Here is a 17,043-nt window from a genome sequence, read left to right as displayed (position 1 = left end):
CTCGGGGGTATAATCTTTCAAACAAAAAAGAAAATTAAAACCGGTTCATAATTGACGAAGTAATCGGTGAACAAATAAAAAAAAAGAAACATCCGAACATAATTCCTCCTCCTTTTTTGAAAGCAGTAAATAATGCATGTTTCTGAACACGTGTTCATGTTATAAATTAGACAGTGGCATGATGAAGTGTACGTGTACTGTGTTGTCTGTGCAGGCGCCTGCGCCAGACGAGACGGCGGCGCCGCGTTGGAGGCGCGGCTGCGGCGCGCGCCCACTACGGCGATCACCGACCTCACCGCCGAAGGCTGGCGCAAACGGCTAGCAGGTCAGTACTGGACCCGCTCATTACGATCTCAACGAAATCTGTAATTTATATTATATATACCTAATATAAGTTATATTATATTTATTTTTATATTATATATTATATAATATAACTTTATATTATATTATAAATATAATATACATTTTTTAAGAGAAAAAAAATAAGAAAAGAAGACATCATTGTTTAGTCAAAATTGACAAAGATTTTTTTATTCAAATCCTCTGTAACATTTTCAAAAGTTGATATCTTTTTCTTCACTATTCCCAGTGCAGTCCTCCATCACCTGGTTACCTGGTTATACTCGTATCATTGCATTTTACGACATGTGTAGGTACATGAGTTTTGTATGTGGTATGTGTGAGTCAGACAATATTGTATGTGTGCAGAGTTCTCGCGAGGCGCCGGTGGCGGTGGGGCCCTGGACCCGAAAGTCTTCTCTGTTCCGCTGCGTGAGTACATACATGACCATGTCTTTTTTGCTAACATTATTATTATGTAAGCACAACTAGTATACATACTTTATTCCAGAATAAGTAAGTATATTGACCCGGATGATTTATGACACCATTAAAAGTAAAGATCCATATTTGTTTTCTCGTATCAACGTATTGACATCTGACTGCAGAAGGAGACAGCTGCGGCCGCGGCTCGTTGTCCGTGCTGATGGTGCAGGTTCCCGCACGTGAGTACTACACGCACGCACACACGCGTACGCAGTCGCCAACACGCACGGGTCACGCTGCTGCCTGTTACAGAGTGCGAAGCTCCGCCGGCGTGTCCACGGCCGCCGGGCGTCGCGGCTCCTGACGGAGCGCAATCACCGTCGTCACCACAGTCGTCACAACCGCCACCGTACCGCCCGCCCCATCCGCCACAGCCGCCGCGCGTCGTGGCTCCTGACGGAGCGCCACCACCGCCACCGTACGACCCGCCCCATCCGCCACGGCCGCCGGGCGTCGTGCCTCCTGACGGAGCGCAATTACCGTCGTCACCACCGTCGTCACAACCGCCGTCACCACCGCCGTCACAACCGTCGTCACAACCGCCGTCACCACCGCCGTCACCATCGCTACCGTACGGCCCGCCCCATACGCGACAGCCGCCGGGCGTCGTGGCTCCTGACGGAACGTCACCACCGCTGGACTACTTTCCACCAAAATATCCGTACCCCCGGTCAACCCGACCTGGCCGCCGGGCGTCGAGCCACCACCGCCGTCACCCTTTGTTCCCCCGTACGGCCAGCCCAACCCGACCTGGCCGCCGGGCGTCGAGCCACCACCGCCGCCCCCCTTTGTTCCCCCGTACGGCCAGCCCAACCCGACATTGCCGCCGCACTCCAATTACTCCGCGCCGCCCTCCTTTCCACCAGTTGGTGAGACATCTAATTTTGTATGCCTTCTAACGACAAAGAAATCACAAAGGACCAATATTTTTATTACACACATTTATTTAATGGTCACGTCACTCACACCTAAAATATGGGAACGATTATAATATTATTTTCGCTTCCAACCGGCCTATCTGGAAGTCATTGCCTATGTTCAGCAGTGGTCGTTTGTGGTTGATATGATGATGATATACAATATGTGGGCAAGTATTGTACATACATATAGTTGTTTAAGTTTACTATAAGCCATCCATTTAGTTAAAATAAATAATAACATAAATAATATGTCCATCACGTACAGAGGATCCAGGGGTCTTAGTACAGAAGTTCCTCGATCAACTCGGTGAACAGCCTCAGCTACCTCCCGTCGTGATTGACCCAGTGGGCCCCGTCGGCACCGATGACAACACTGTGGAAGAATGGTCGCCAAACGGCGTGGTATGGCGGAGGCGACAGTACAAGAAGCGCTGCATGCCGCTTAACACGACAGAGACGACGCCGCCCCCGCCGCAGCCGCGGTTCCCGCGCTCGCTGTACATCCGCGCGAACCTCACCGTGCCGCGCGCGGACTACACCGAGCCCTACGAAGTCAGGTCTCAACTTCACGCCGTTTATAATCAATCAGCAATCAATGTATTGCTCGCAAATGTTACTACCAATCAAAGGTTGTGGAGTTCGATACACAGCAATGAACAGAGCAAGAGCCATTAAGTTCTCAAATTTCGAGGACTGAGATTGAGACAAACTGCCAACTAATGTATCGCACGATCCATTATAGCGCAGCATTCTTGTATACATATTAATATCCGCCGTACTCAGAGCCAGTTAAGCCACGCAATGGCTAGTTAAGCCAGGTTTAGGACTTGGTTTCGGAACAAAACCGTTTTTTTAAGCCTGAGTGCGGCAGTATGTACGCACTATTCGACGTTCAGACACAATTGATTTATTCAGAGCATGTGTGTGTGTGGCGCAGGTGGGACGCGGAGACTGGAGCGGCGCGCATCGACTACCACGGCGGCACCGCCTCCTCGTACCGCCAGATTGTCGGCGACGTCGTGTACCGACACATGGTGGGCACTGCATATTTTCATTCCACCGCTTTATTATATGTATAAACTTCAATTTTCTAATGTACACAGTAGGTACAAACGCACTAATATGATGTTCGCTTTTTGTACGGATGTTCGACATAAATACAGCGAGTGACATCTTACAGCTCGTCCTCGATCGAACGGGGGAATCTAACGTTCGTCGCTGTACAGACCATCAGAGCCGGGCCTCGAAGGCGGACCGGGAGCTGCCCGCGCTGCCTAACCTGGAGGTCTTCTCCTTCGCGGGTGAGTGATGCTGTCCTGAACGAAGCTGTGCGGGTGGGGTGCGGGCGGGTGGGGCTCGAGAGTGACGCGCGCATGTTGCAGGCCGCGACGTGCACGGCAACGAGGTGTGGCGCCACACTGCGTCGGGCCACAGCGGGGAGCTGGGCGCCGCGCGGGGGGAGCAGCTCACCTTCCGCCACGAGCTGCTGCTGAAGCGCTCCGCCGACCAGTACACGACCATACCACTGCGGTCAGTGCTCGTCTCCCAGTGTGTCGCTCTCCGCTCACTGACGATCCTGCCTGCCATCTAATTCACCCACTCCCTCCTCCGTTTGCAGATACTCCGTGCGAGTGGACAGCTCGCTATTGGGTCCTGATTGCGACGGGTACATACATCAGTTCGATAAAGTAGAGATAGAGCATCACCACCCTTCAATATTGCATCTTAGCCATGGTACTTGCGCTTTATTTACTTTTTTTGTCCTGAGATAAAAACATTTCTATCATCTTAGTAAAATAAGAGAGACTACCTTTTCACTTAGGTTTATTTATTCTTAGTCTCCATTATTGAATACCGCCATGGCTACCAAGTGTAGTGTGGTGTTTTCAATTACTATTTTGTAAGTTTACATTTGAAACTATTTTTTATTTGAATATAGACGTTATGTCACGCACTGAGCACTAATAGATAATATTTATGTACTCTTTAGAAGCATGTGATTACCGAGAATGGACAGAAAAAATGGAGACCGTGGAGCCGCTGCGAGAGTTCACGTCGCTGCACCGGGCGCAGCACCACGACGTCGACTTCAAGCGGTGAGTGCCACTGAGTGCGTCAACGCAGGAGTAACCTTCACAAACGAATAAGTGTTTCACCCGGTGTATCATCATCCTTCAGGTACATGGAGACGTACACCCGCCTCTACGCCGATGACAGGGAGCTAGCAACACGCAAGAACATTTTTATACAGAACTCCCGATTTGTAGCGTCCGCCAACCGACAGGGGGCCTCCTTCGAATTGGAACTCAACTTTCTATCGGACCGGTTGACAGAAGAGCGCCGCGTCCTCTTGGGCGTGGAGCCCAACTTCAGCACAGAGTAGGCTTCTATCGATCTTCCTAGACATTAAAACGTTTTTCTCATTTTTACATTTTTTATTGTGAAAGGGTTCTAACTAATGACTTCAGCAGTCATGAAAATACGAGCGCAGAGTCAGGTGATAATGAAACATCCAGACAACTTTATTTAAAACTTATGATTAATTTTCCCTCTAACTCTAGCACTTCATCCAGGTTTTCTCAAACATTTCGATCCCTTCCGTAAAGTACTAATTAACTTTAAATTAACGCTTGGAATAGGCATTGGTTTCGAGAATGATCTCCTCGTTGGAACTGTTTTTTTAACAGAAAATAGTCACAAACTGCGAAATAGTGCGATGGTGAATAAAACAGCAACTCATGTAAAAGTTTGGATCTGGGAAAATAAGTATGATAGTTTTTGGTCCACGGAAAGGGAAACTGCGTTAAATTACTGGGACTCTATCTTTTAAACCATTGAATTCTCTGTTGAATAGGGTTCCCCTAATGACTTCCAGATAGGTTGGGAGGAAGCCACCTGCATCCAGCGGCTCCCTGTGACCTTAATCAGGTGAGTCCACATTGTATGTGGCGTATTGGAGTATACGCCACATACAACGTTTCTACCTCAGCGGCCGTGGGTTCTCCGCGCTGTGTGCCCGCTGCCAGCTTCAATGTCGGCGACTTGTGTTCTTTCGCGGATCTCTTCGTTTTTTATTCGGTCTCGCAAAGAAACTTTTATTAATGACATATATTCATGACTGCCGACAAGTCGTTAGCAGCCTTTCACAATAAACAAAAAAATTGAAAATGAGTAAAAGTTTAAATTTAATAACTATCGAAAATCGATTTTCAGCTCGCCGTGCAAGCCTTTCCCGCACTCGCCCTCCGAGATCAACGCGAATCGGGGACGCCTGAGCCGCACATTCGACTGGCGCGAGCTCGGCGCCGTTACCCACGTGCGCAGTGAGTACAAGCTGTCCCCCCCCGCCTCCCCGTTACAGCGCATGCACTCAGTCGCCTGTCTCTTGCAGTTCAGGGAACAACGTGTATGTCCTGCTGGGCCCACGCGACGGTGGGTGCCTTGGAAGGCGCGCTGTTCCGTGTCACTAATCGGCTCGTGCCGCTCAGCGAACAAGTCCTCGTGGACTGCGCCAAGCCGTGAGTACTGTATCGAGCTGGCCCTGGCTCGTCTTGGTATCTTTGACTATCTGTGTATTACGCCAAGTCGATTAAAAAGCGGCACGGCCGTACCATCCTTCCTTCGAAGCGATTCAGGCCAATTTCGATCACCTATAACTGCGTTGTCAATAAAATAGAATTCATCCGCGCGGCGCGCCTCATTCACTTGCAAATTCGCTTGACACTCGCACACACGATATATCGCCAAAATTACCAAATTGTAAACCAATCATTGATTATACGCCTTATTATGGATCGAAGATGATTTTTTTTATGAAACATCGGTAAACTAGCTGACGTATCACCTAATGGTAGGCAATCGCCGCCGCCCATGGACTCTTGATACACCAGAGGCGTTACAAGTGCGTTGTCGGCTTTTTGGGGGTTAGGAATTTAAGGGTTGTTGTTCGGGAATCGGGGATTGGGAAGTTTGGGAAGGGGGGAATTCGGCCTCCGGTAACCTCACTCACACAACGCAAGCGTTTACGTCAGTTTTCTGCGAGGCCGTGGTATCACTCCGGTCGAGCCGGCCCATTGGCGCAGGACCATGGCTCTCCCACTTAAAAAAAAAAATATATCTAAGACCGTGAACATTACAAACTACGTGTTGATTCGGCAAAATACTGGTTGTTTTTGCTTGATTACAATATTTCAATATTCACATTGTTAACATTATTTCTATAAAACCAATTAAACATGGTTTCCACCAAAAAATATTACTAAATCGACTTAATCGTTTCAAACTAACTGTAGAAAATGGAAACGAACCTTCTCCTTTACTTAAGTTGGTTAGAATAAATGTTTAAGTACATTAAAGAGTAGGTAAGTGAAAATGTACTCGCAATAAATAATAAAATTATTATTTTAGGTTTTCCTCACAAGAAAGCGATGATGAGTAGGAAGATTGAAAAAAAAATTGGCAACATTAATAAAATACGGCGGCAATTGGTTAGGACAAAAACAAATACAACATAATTGTAATTTTTAATAACTCCTCCATAGATAAGTGATCTGTTTACTACCCTTTAAACGTCCTTTATAATGTCGCCATAATTGTATGGAATATGTTACCATTTGTACAACGTATTTGTATTTATTTCGTAGCATGCATGTAAAATGCACGTAGTGACGCCTAGGTGACACGAGTGGTACTAATTAACGGGAAACGTGTTGCAGGGAACAGTTCCCTGCTAATTTTGAAACGTTGTTCGTGACCTGACCCTCCGTCTTGACATTAATCGAATACTCGTTAACATCGTCGCTCCCGTGTCGCAGGTATGGTGGCAACGGATGCTCTGGCACGTGGCCGACTGCCGCCTACGAATATATGAAGGCAGAAGGAATACCTGCACTCACAGATTACAAATATGAAGGCAAAGTATGAAGTTTTTCAAAATCAAGAGAACATGCGTTGTCTATCGCTTCAGCCGTGGTGGTCGGTACCGCTAATGTGTTTGTGTGTGTGCAGGAGCAGCTGTGCCGCGCTAACAGTGTGAGGCCCGTCCAACGCACACACATCAGTACCCACGTCAACGTCACCATTAACAATATTGTGGCGCTGAAGGTAAGACCGGGATACATACCGAACACGTGCGAGTCTGTATGACTAGATATCGCGCGCCTTAATTTAAGAAGAGAATTTTTAAATCTCGCTTATAATGGTGCCAAGATAGACAAGACAAACGGATATCTTGACATCAAATTTCGTGCATTTTGGAAAAACACCAATAATATCAACCACACACCTGGCCTGCCTGTGTGCATCGAAGGTGTGATGTTCAGGAGATAGCGGAAGTTGTTAAATCTAAATTTTAAATGAGGTCACCGTTAGGTCCCTCGCGGATGGTGATCAATGTTGAGCCCAAAAGTGCACTGCGAACTAGAATCGTTGCCAAAGACATCAAACAAATCCTACAATCAATGTCAAGAGGAAAGTCTCCGGGTCACGTTGGGCTCAGTATTGAGCATCTTGGGTTTGCGGGTCCTCACTTGCCGCGTGTGCTTTGCGCACGACATGTTAAAAGTTGTACTAGTCAAATCTAGGGTTCGAACAATGGTGTCCATCTTAGTAAACGGCTTGAAGGGGCGAGAGAGCTGCACTCGACTAATGGTAGACGAGGCTCTTATGAACCACTTTGGAGCCGTGGTGATGGCCGCCCGAATAACTTTAGCCAAGGAGGTCCTGCTAATTGGTGACATAAATCAGCTCCCGTTCATTGATCGTGACAACCTCTTCCCTCTCCACTACGGCCGCCCTACACATAATTTGTGTTATAAGTCCCATGTAATAGGGGGTGAGCCTATAGCCATATACTGGACACAATTCCAGACTCCGTGCTACAACCGAGAAATTTTTGAAAATTCGAAAAAATCCAAGTAATACTTTGCCCGACCCGGAATCGAACCCGAGACCCCTTGTTCGGCAGTCACACTTGCGACCACTCGACCAACGAGGCAGTCATTTAGGCAGAGCAAGATTTATTGATATATTATTATTAATACATTTAGGCAGAGCAAGATTTATTGATATATTATTATTAATACGTTCGTTTGTGGCAGATGGCGATCTCGAAGTACGGGCCCACGGTGGTCATTATCGATGGCGAGACATTGTCCTTCACCAGCTACAAGCGTGGCTATTACTATGATGGCCGATGGTAAATATGCTTGATTGTACTTTTTAATTAATTATTATTTAACAATAGTCTTAATCACATTGGTTACTAATATTATCTAAAGGAAAATGATTAAGTTAAAATATTTTTTTTACTTGCTTACATTTAAAGTAATGGTCTCGGAAATTAACCGTGTACAGATGTTTGGTTGCGAGCATAAACTGCGTGACGTGGCGCTGACTATGCGTTTGTGTTTCCAGTCGAAAAGGAAAATTTAACCACGCCGTGCTAGCAGTGGGTTGGACAGTGCACCGAGAGGAGACCTACTTCATCTTGAAGAACTCGTGGTCGGAGAATTGGGGCGAGGCGGGGTACGTGCTCATGCGCGCGCCCACCAACACGTGCGGCGTGCTGCAGCAGCCCACGGTGCCGGTGCTGCCGCAGGAGACGGAGCTGCTAGGCTAGCTCGCCGCGCGGCGCCGCCCTGTTGTTACCTTGTTACTTGTTCATCTTAGTCATTAAACGTTAAGAAAATGTTTGTACCTCTCTGTTATTCCTTGCACCTGTTTTACCTTGGCCTTGTTTCCTTCCACTCAAATAAAAGTAGGCACTCCACACAGCACTAAACGTCTAACGCAAGCTATGTAGGTTTTAGCAGGTCAAAACGGACATCGTCAAAAACACCTGTCAAAACTAAAAATGATATCTGTCGACAAACAAAGTCAAAACCATTGTTAAAGCATGGAATACAGAAAGTAGAGGAAGTGTCTCCCAACAAAATGAGTACGGAAACTACGGTCGCCCACCAGGGCCGTGTACAGGAATTTGAAGTAGGGAGGGCGGAAGGTATCTCATGGTCGAAAATAAACTTATACTTCGAGACGAGACAAGTGCATTGCGCTCGACGTATACAGACGTGCTCATCAATGCAATTTAATTATAGCAAAAATTAACAGTTTTTAATTGTGACCTAGTTTAAGACACAGAGTTTTTGTTTTGTAATCATTCAAGTTGTTATTGCGAATATGGACAAAAAGTGACTATCTGCAAATATGGATAGTAGCCCCTCTAATCGTGGCGGGCTACCGCATCGCTCCTCACCATCAGCAGCAACCACCAGAAATCAAACTCAGGACGAAACCATAGAGACTATTTCTACGTCGGAAATTCAAACGTGGATGTCCAGCATTGAACAGTGCCTGAATGAGGTGTCGACCATAGCTTCGGAGGGTAAAATGAATGCCGAACAAAAGCTAAGAATTAGTAGCCTATGTCGCAAAGTGGGACACGGAGTTTCTCAAATGGCTGTACAATACCAGTCATTAAAACATAAAGCCCTACAAAACTACGCCACCCTGCTAACTTTAAAGGATAACGAAGGCCTCGCTACCAGTTTGAGTGAGATCAAGCAGAAACTACACGAGACTCTGACCAAAAAAACTCAGGAAAGCGCTTCTTTTGCAGACATGGTAAAGGGGACAAAAAGCCTTATTCGTCCTCAAGCAACTAGCTCAGTCGCTATATATCCCAGTGACAATACCAAGACCAGTGAAGAGACCAAAAATTTAGTACAAAAAATAGTATGCCCTGAAGAAATGAAGCTAAAGGTTCGTGGACTTCGAAAAATAAGAAACGGAGGAGTTATAATAAGCACGGAGACCAAGGATGACATCCAAAAACTGAAGCAGACAGTCGAGCGTTCTACAACTGGACTTACCGTCGATGAACCTCAAAAACGGAAGCCCCGCATCTTAATTATTGGGGTCCCTACTGATATGGCAGAGAAAGAGGTATTCAAATGTATTTACGAACAAAATATAGTCGACATACTCCCAACTTTGACCAAAGAGACCTTCTTAACCGCAGTCAAACTAAGCCATAAGTCAGGAAAAAGGGATGCTGACAGCTGCAACTACATTGTTGAGGTACCGGCCAGCGTACGGAAAGCCCTAGTAAATCAGAACAGAATTTACATAAACTGGACGTCATGCCCGGTACGAGATTTCACCCTGGTAACTCGGTGCTTCAAGTGCCAGCAGTATGGTCATGCATCGAAGACCTGCAAATCTGCCACCTCATCTTGCGGACACTGTGGGACCGAAGGACACGCAACTCAAGAGTGCTCTTCGAAGGAAGAACCACCGAAATGTGCAACCTGTAAGCGCTATAAAAAACCCCACAACCATAAGACAGGAGATTCGGAGTGCCCAGCTAGAAAAGCCGCTGAATACAGGTACATCAACTCCATAGATTATGAAGGCGCCTAAGAGCGCCATTAACTAGGTTACATTTAGCTCTAACGCATTTTTACAAAGTACATACTTTTATTTTATTTTTTATTTTATTTTTTACTTATGAATAGTTTGATTACTGAAATAGATAACACTTTTTTGTCTGAATCAAAAACATGTGAGGTGGAAGATTGCAAACAATATATTTCCGGATACCATAATCCATTTACAGTACTAACACAAAATATACGTAGTATTTGCAGGAACTTTGACAGTTTTAACATTTTTCTTCATAGACTAGACATAGTTTGCGATATCATAATACTAACCGAATGCTGGTTATCAAAACGTCTAGACAACATCCCTACTATGACGGGATACAACATGTTCCACAGCACAACTAACCAGAATCAAAATGATGGAGTCGTGGTTTACGCAAAACAATCGCTTATAGCAACAGTCGAAGAACAGAATCAACAAGACTGTAACTGCCTTATAATAAAAATAGGATCAAATATAGCAATAATAGCTATCTATAGATCCCCATCATTTAGTAATTTGGAATCCTTTCACCATTTATTAAACCAGACCTGTCATAATCTTTCCGCTTTTAAACATATCATACTAACAGGTGACATTAACATAAACATCACTGCTGAAAACTGCGATGTAGGAATCCAAAACTACCTTAATTTGTGTTCATACCATGGGCTTCTCACTGGTCATATACTACCAACTCATCAAAGTGGCTCGTGTCTCGATCACATGATGATAAAAACTAGCCTACCATATATTACCCTAGTAACTAATTCAACAATTACCGATCATAAAGCCGTCCTACTAACAATCAACTTAACGCTGCCTAAGCAAAATCGTCCCCTGACAAAGTCCAAACTAAATATGCACAAACTAGAACATGACCTGCATAACATTGATTTCAGCCCAGTTTACAATTCCAATGACGCTAATTTGTCTTTATCGTATTTAATTAAAAATGTCCAGCAAGCAATATTACATAATACGAACATTATAACATTAAATCGGAAGCATTATAATATTAAACCGTGGATTACTCCGGGCCTTGTCCGATGTATAAGGCACAGAGACAAATTACATCAGAAAACCAAACGATTCCCTGATAATATAATGCTTCTTGTAATATATAAGAGGTACAGAAATTATTGCAACAATCTCTTGAAAAAACTTAAAATTGATTACGATAAAAGCGAATTGCAGAAAGCAGGCAATAACAGTAAACAGATATGGAAACACATTAAAAACTTGACTTACAGTTCAAAACAACGGGAATCCATTTCAAGTTTACTGCTCACTAACCCATCACCCCTATCATCAGCTAATAATGTAAATAACTACTTCGTTAATGTGGGGAAATCCCTCGCTGAACCACTTCTGACACAATCATCTTATCAGTCTCCCGCGCACTATCAGACTTCTCTTAAGAGATGTTCTAAATCTTTAGCACTTTTGGATACCGACGAAAGTGAAATAGAACAAATTATCTCAGCACTAAAAGATGATAGTGCGGCCGGCTGGGATAATATTAATAATAAAATCCTTAAGCGCTTTAAGCACATTTTAGTCCGACCGTTAACATATATATTTCAGAGGTGCCTCAGTGAAGGAATTTTTCCTAAATGCTTAAAAAAAGCAGTGATCATCCCTATTTTTAAATCTGGATCTAGAGATGTAGTGAATAATTATAGACCAATATCTATACTGCCTTCTTTGTCCAAAATCTTAGAAAAAATAATAAATAAAAGACTAGTCAGTTATTTAGAAACGACCAACTTATTGTCTTCTTCACAATTCGGGTTTAGAAGCAAATTGTCCACAGCAGATGCGGTTCAAAAACTAACAGATCACGTTGCACAAGAACTTGGCGATGGAAACCAAGTCCTGACTATCTTCCTAGACTTAGCAAAAGCTTTTGATACCGTATCTGTTCCTTTGCTTTTAAATAAACTAGAGGCTTTAGGTATAAGAGGTACACAGCTGAAACTCTTTGAAGATTATTTATCCAATAGATCCCAATGTGTTCGAATAGACAATATAACAAGTAACGACGAAAAAACACTAAGTTTTGGAGTTCCACAAGGCAGTATCCTAGGTCCATCATTATTCCTCATTTATATTAACGATCTATGTAATTTAAATGTAGGAAATTGCAAAATAATATCGTACGCCGATGACACTGCGCTTATTTTCACTGCAAAAACCATTTCAGAGTTATACGATGTTGCACAAGCTGGTTTTAACATTGTTCTAGACTGGCTTCGTTGTAATTTACTAACACTGAATACAGACAAAACAAAATATATTCAGTTCAACATGCGCAATATTAAAAACAATACTAATAATCCTCGCTTATATGCACACCAATGTAACGATCCGTCAGTCACTTCTTGTACCTGTCCTACGATCCTGGAAACAAAATATCTCAAGTATCTTGGGGTTTTTGTTGATAACACTCTCTCCTTCAGGCAGCATATTGACAGTTTGGTTGCTAGAGTTCGTAAACTAATGTTTGTTTTCAAGCAATTGCGCTCCATTGCAGACACTAAATTAGTCAAGCAAGTTTATTTTGCTCTATGTCAATCAATCCTTCAATATTGTATCACCTCATGGGGCGGAGCATCAAAAACAATTATTCTCTCCCTTGAACGAGCACAAAGAGCTGTGCTAAAAGTAGCAAATTCTCTGCCTTTCCTTTTTCCTACCAACGAGCTATTTAGATCCTGCGAAGTGTTGACTGTTCGTCAAATTTACATTCTGCACATTGTACTAAAACAGCATGCTACACTTACTTACAACGCTGACATAATTAACAAAAGACGGAACGATATAGTCTGCAGCTCAACCACTACCTCTATATATGCATTTTCAAATAAATTCTTCACGTTTTTAGGGCCCTTGTTGTACAATAGATTAAATAGAATGCTAAATATTTATAATTTGAATTCTTTTCTGTGTAAAAATAATGTCTCCAAATATTTGCAAGGCTTGTCTTATATATTATACATAGCGTTCATAGATTATTCCAGGGCATTCGACAGTCTCACCCATTCATCAATATTTACAGCACTACACAACCAAGACATCCACCCCACCTACATTAACTTGCTTCAGAACATATACCTCAAAAGTACCGCAGCAATAAAACTACACAAACTCGGCCAATCCTTCCCTATTTCTAAGGGAGTCAAACAAGGCGACCCGCTATCTCCGAAACTCTTCACCGCAACCCTTGAAGAGGTCTTCAAAAAACTTGCAGCGTGCTGGAGTACGAAGGGCGTTGTCGTCGGGGAGAAAAGGTTAACAAACCTCCGTTTCGCCGACGACATAGTACTCTTCTCTTCTTCAGCATCTGAGCTAGGCGGCATGATCAACGAACTCAGCGGGGCGAGCCTTGAGGTTGGACTGAAGATGAACATGTCGAAGACCAAACTAATGACCAACAGTATAAAATATAGGCTAGAAGTAGATGGCGCAGAAATAGAATACGTCCATGAATACATCTATCTGGGCCAAATAGTCTCTTTCCAGGCGAGACAAGAAAGAGAAGTTGCTAGACGCACCGAAAACGCCTGGAAGAGCTATTGGTCCATGGGGGACCTAATGAAAGGAAACCTTCCATTAGCACTTAAGAAGAAACTCATGGACGTGTGTATTCTGCCCATCCTAACCTATGGCGCTCAAACTTGGTCTTTGACACAACATCAGAAGTCCAAACTCAAGGTTTGCCAGCGGGCCATGGAGCGCAGTATCTTAGGAGTTCGCCTGTCGGATAGACTAAGAAACACCACGCTGCGCTCCATGACTAAAATCATCGACGTTGGTCATAAAGCCGCCAGCTTGAAGTGGAATTGGGCTGGTCACGTCTGCCGCATGTCGGACGAGCGGTGGGCAAAACTCACTACTGAGTGGAGCCCGCTCAACGTCCACAGACGTCGCGGCAGGCCCAAAAGGAGATGGCGGGACGAACTCAACAGCTATGACAAGGATTGGCCGCAAAAAGCTTTAAACAGAGAGGAGTGGAAGGAAGGTAGGGAGGCCTTTGCCCTGCAGTGGGACGATCATGGCTGAAATCTAATCTAAATCTAAATCTTGTCTTATGACCAGACCGAAGAACTGCTGACTGTATGTAAATAAAATTACCTAGAGATATAAATAAAATATCGATGTAAGCAATATTACACTTATAATAACTTTATGTATATTTTTAACTTTGTCCTAGTTTTTAGTTTTTTGATAGTTATTACGTAGTTGTTAATTTGTTGCTGACCATTACTATATATTAATAAGCATTTTTATGCCTGAAGCACAGGTTTTACCTAGTTCAGGCAATTTACACATTAGCATTTTATTTAGAAGTAAGCAAATTATTGTAAAATTTTTGTACAAATGGAGTAATAATAAACAATTTATTTATTTATTTATTTTGGAAAATAAAACCTCGTTCTCATAGTTTTGAGCAACTAGGTACCTAGTACCTACCTCATTTTTATAAACGAATCAATTATTTTAAAACTTTAATAAATATTCGCGTATTAACTAAGATCAATATAGGGACCTCGGTAACAAATTTTACACATCTATTAACTAGGCACCTAGATTTCGGAGCAGCGATGTGCTAGTGGCTAGAAAAGCCAATATAAACAGACCGTTCAGTACAGAAAGTCCAAACGAGGCAGGATAGGCTAGTTCTTTGAAAACAATAACAAATGTAGGACACAGCCTGTGTACACAAGCCAAGCCAACAATACTTAAGATCGCAATAGTTTCTATTAAAAGAACGAATAATATTACCTTGTGGCGACACCTGATAAGTGACAGATGACAGAAGTCGCACATAGACTATCGACGAGCAAATCAACGGATGACGTCATAAATATCCTGCAAAGTCAAAGTCAAAGTCAAAATTATTTATTTCAATTAGACCACGAAGGCACTTTTGAACGTCAAAGCAAATATAATAATATTAATAACGTCAGTCTGTCGGTCAGTTCTCTAGTGAAGCTATTTGCTCGTTCCAAAGTGTAGATTCCTATGGAGAAGAAAGAGCAAGAAACTCCATAGGTTACTCTTTTCCAATCAGTTTCACAATACAATTCATGGTTACATTGTTTCGATTGCTTCAACTTTGTGAGAACAATGTAAAACTAATATTTAGTCAAAGTGATAGAAAAAGAAAATAACCCTGACAACAAACTTAATGCAGTCTGGACCTGACCAGTCCCAGTTGACAGCGCCTGTTCACGAACATGACACGTACACCAGCACCGCCCAACTCAACCATATTGCAGGGAATCGAGCGATCCAATGCCCGTGCCACCGCCAATGGGACCTTTGAGTGAGCATGACAACTCTAAGCTGACACAAGTGCATTCTACTAGTCTCATTCAGTTTTAGCTAATTACAGGGCTCTCACATTTACAATAATTGTATAAAGTTTAACAGAACAAATTGAAATAACATGGTTATATTATTACATTATTGGAATTACTTTATTTTTTCGTTACCCTGTGGAGCTGGACCAGCCTGCCTCCAAGCATTTTTATCCTCATATAATCATTCAATTTGTAGTATGCTAGTCTACACATCGTTTTTTTAATACATAATTTTAATTGTCTTTCATTTAGGTGTTTTATTTCCTCTGGAGTTTTGTTATAACATTTAACACAGAATCCTATGAACTCAATCTATCCTTATGTCTAGTTTGATAATTAAGTCTGTCAGACACTTTACCAAACAAGTTTAGATTTTTCCTAACATACATATTGTTTTCATAGATAAATTGACATGGAAATATGAAGCTGCATCGCACATATGAAGTTTACATGCGAATCAACACGGATAGAAAATCCCAACAGTTGGGCAGAAAGCCCGCCAGGCATGATCACCTCGCCTGGTAAGAGGATCCTCCTTTTCTTAGGGAACTTTACTCTCTGTTCCCTTTTTCTTTTTTTTTTTTTTTTCATGGGGAAAATCATCCAATGACTTCTCTCGCCAGGGCAAAGCGAGAGGGAGTGTCAGACTCTTACTGACTAAAAACCACCCCGTTCCTACTCCTGCTTGTCGAGCCGGAGCCCCGGTAAACCCGCTAGGTAGTCCGCAGCTCCGGATTAAGCATCAGCCCTACTGGGCCCCATCTGTGGTGGTCTGATGGCTCTTTGAGGCGCGCGCGGAACGCAACGCGCCGCACGCACGGGTCTGGTTCTGGTCGGGCTGGGAGCTACCCTTGCTCGCCGCCCGCAGACCCGCACTTACGGTGGCCGGAGATCGTCACGCGATCCCCGACGCCCGGAGTGTCTTTCGCGTCGGCTAGGGCGTGAGGAAGTTCGTTCCCTCACGCGTCCCGCCTCCTCCTTAGCTAGCATAACTGCTTCGCAGAAGGAGGAGACGGCATCCCAGTCCCCCTCGCTCCGCACCATGGTCTGAACCAAAGCCGGACGCGAGAGGTCGCCGTCGCCGATTACTTCCCTGAGGACACGGCGGTGCTCAGCTCTTGCAGGGCACACCGCCACCGTATATTCCACCTTCTCCTCCGGGCGGTTTTCGCAGTAACGACACCCGGGCGTTTCCTCCCGCCCAATCAAAAACAGGAACCTACCGAAACTCCCATGTCCGGTAAGCACCTGCGTCAGGCGGTAGGTGAGGACGCCGTGGCGCCTCTCTAGCCACTCCTCAAAGAGGGGACTTACCGCTGCAATGACAGCGAGCCCAGCCCTCGGTTGCGACAGTCGTTGCTGCCAATCCGCCATGAGATCGCGCCGGAGCTTATCCCGCCACGCACTAATCTGGCGCGGCAGCGGAGTTTCGCCCCGGCGACGCGCGTCGGCGCGCAGACTAAAGACGCGCGCGAGCACTTTCGCCTCCAAATCCCACGGCG

At 44.2% G+C, this 17,043-nt stretch overlaps 2 protein-coding genes across 2 annotated transcripts; both read left to right on the top strand.

The window, feature by feature from the left end:
- Positions 1-1,447: 1,447 nt before the first annotated feature.
- Positions 1,448-8,444, top strand: LOC118274095 (uncharacterized; the record flags this gene model as incomplete). Its single annotated transcript, XM_050707561.1, has 14 exons — positions 1,448-1,697; positions 2,014-2,305; positions 2,686-2,782; positions 2,929-3,049; positions 3,131-3,278; positions 3,367-3,482; positions 3,739-3,844; positions 3,927-4,127; positions 4,962-5,071; positions 5,140-5,266; positions 6,563-6,665; positions 6,756-6,851; positions 7,847-7,944; positions 8,163-8,444. Coding segments are annotated over 14 exons (2,070 nt in total), but the record flags the coding sequence as incomplete, so codon positions are not given.
- Positions 8,445-8,587: 143 nt separating this feature from the next.
- Positions 8,588-14,584, top strand: LOC118281523 (uncharacterized). The gene has a single exon (XM_050706907.1). The coding sequence runs from the start codon at positions 8,955-8,957 to the stop codon at positions 10,167-10,169; it is 1,215 nt and encodes a 404-aa protein (XP_050562864.1). The 5' UTR covers positions 8,588-8,954; the 3' UTR covers positions 10,170-14,584.
- The last annotated feature ends 2,459 nt before the right edge of the window (positions 14,585-17,043 follow it).

This window comes from Spodoptera frugiperda, chromosome 3 (assembly GCF_023101765.2).
Source record: "Spodoptera frugiperda isolate SF20-4 chromosome 3, AGI-APGP_CSIRO_Sfru_2.0, whole genome shotgun sequence".
Lineage (NCBI taxonomy): Eukaryota > Metazoa > Arthropoda > Insecta > Lepidoptera > Noctuidae > Spodoptera > Spodoptera frugiperda.
The sequence above is the reverse complement of the archived record's forward strand: the minus strand, read 5'-3'. Positions and strand labels throughout refer to the sequence as shown.

Excerpts from the sequence above, each read along its gene's own strand:
- LOC118281523 (XM_050706907.1), top strand. The coding sequence starts at position 8,955 with ATGGATAGTAGCCCCTCTAATCGTGGCGGGCTACCGCATCGCTCCTCA.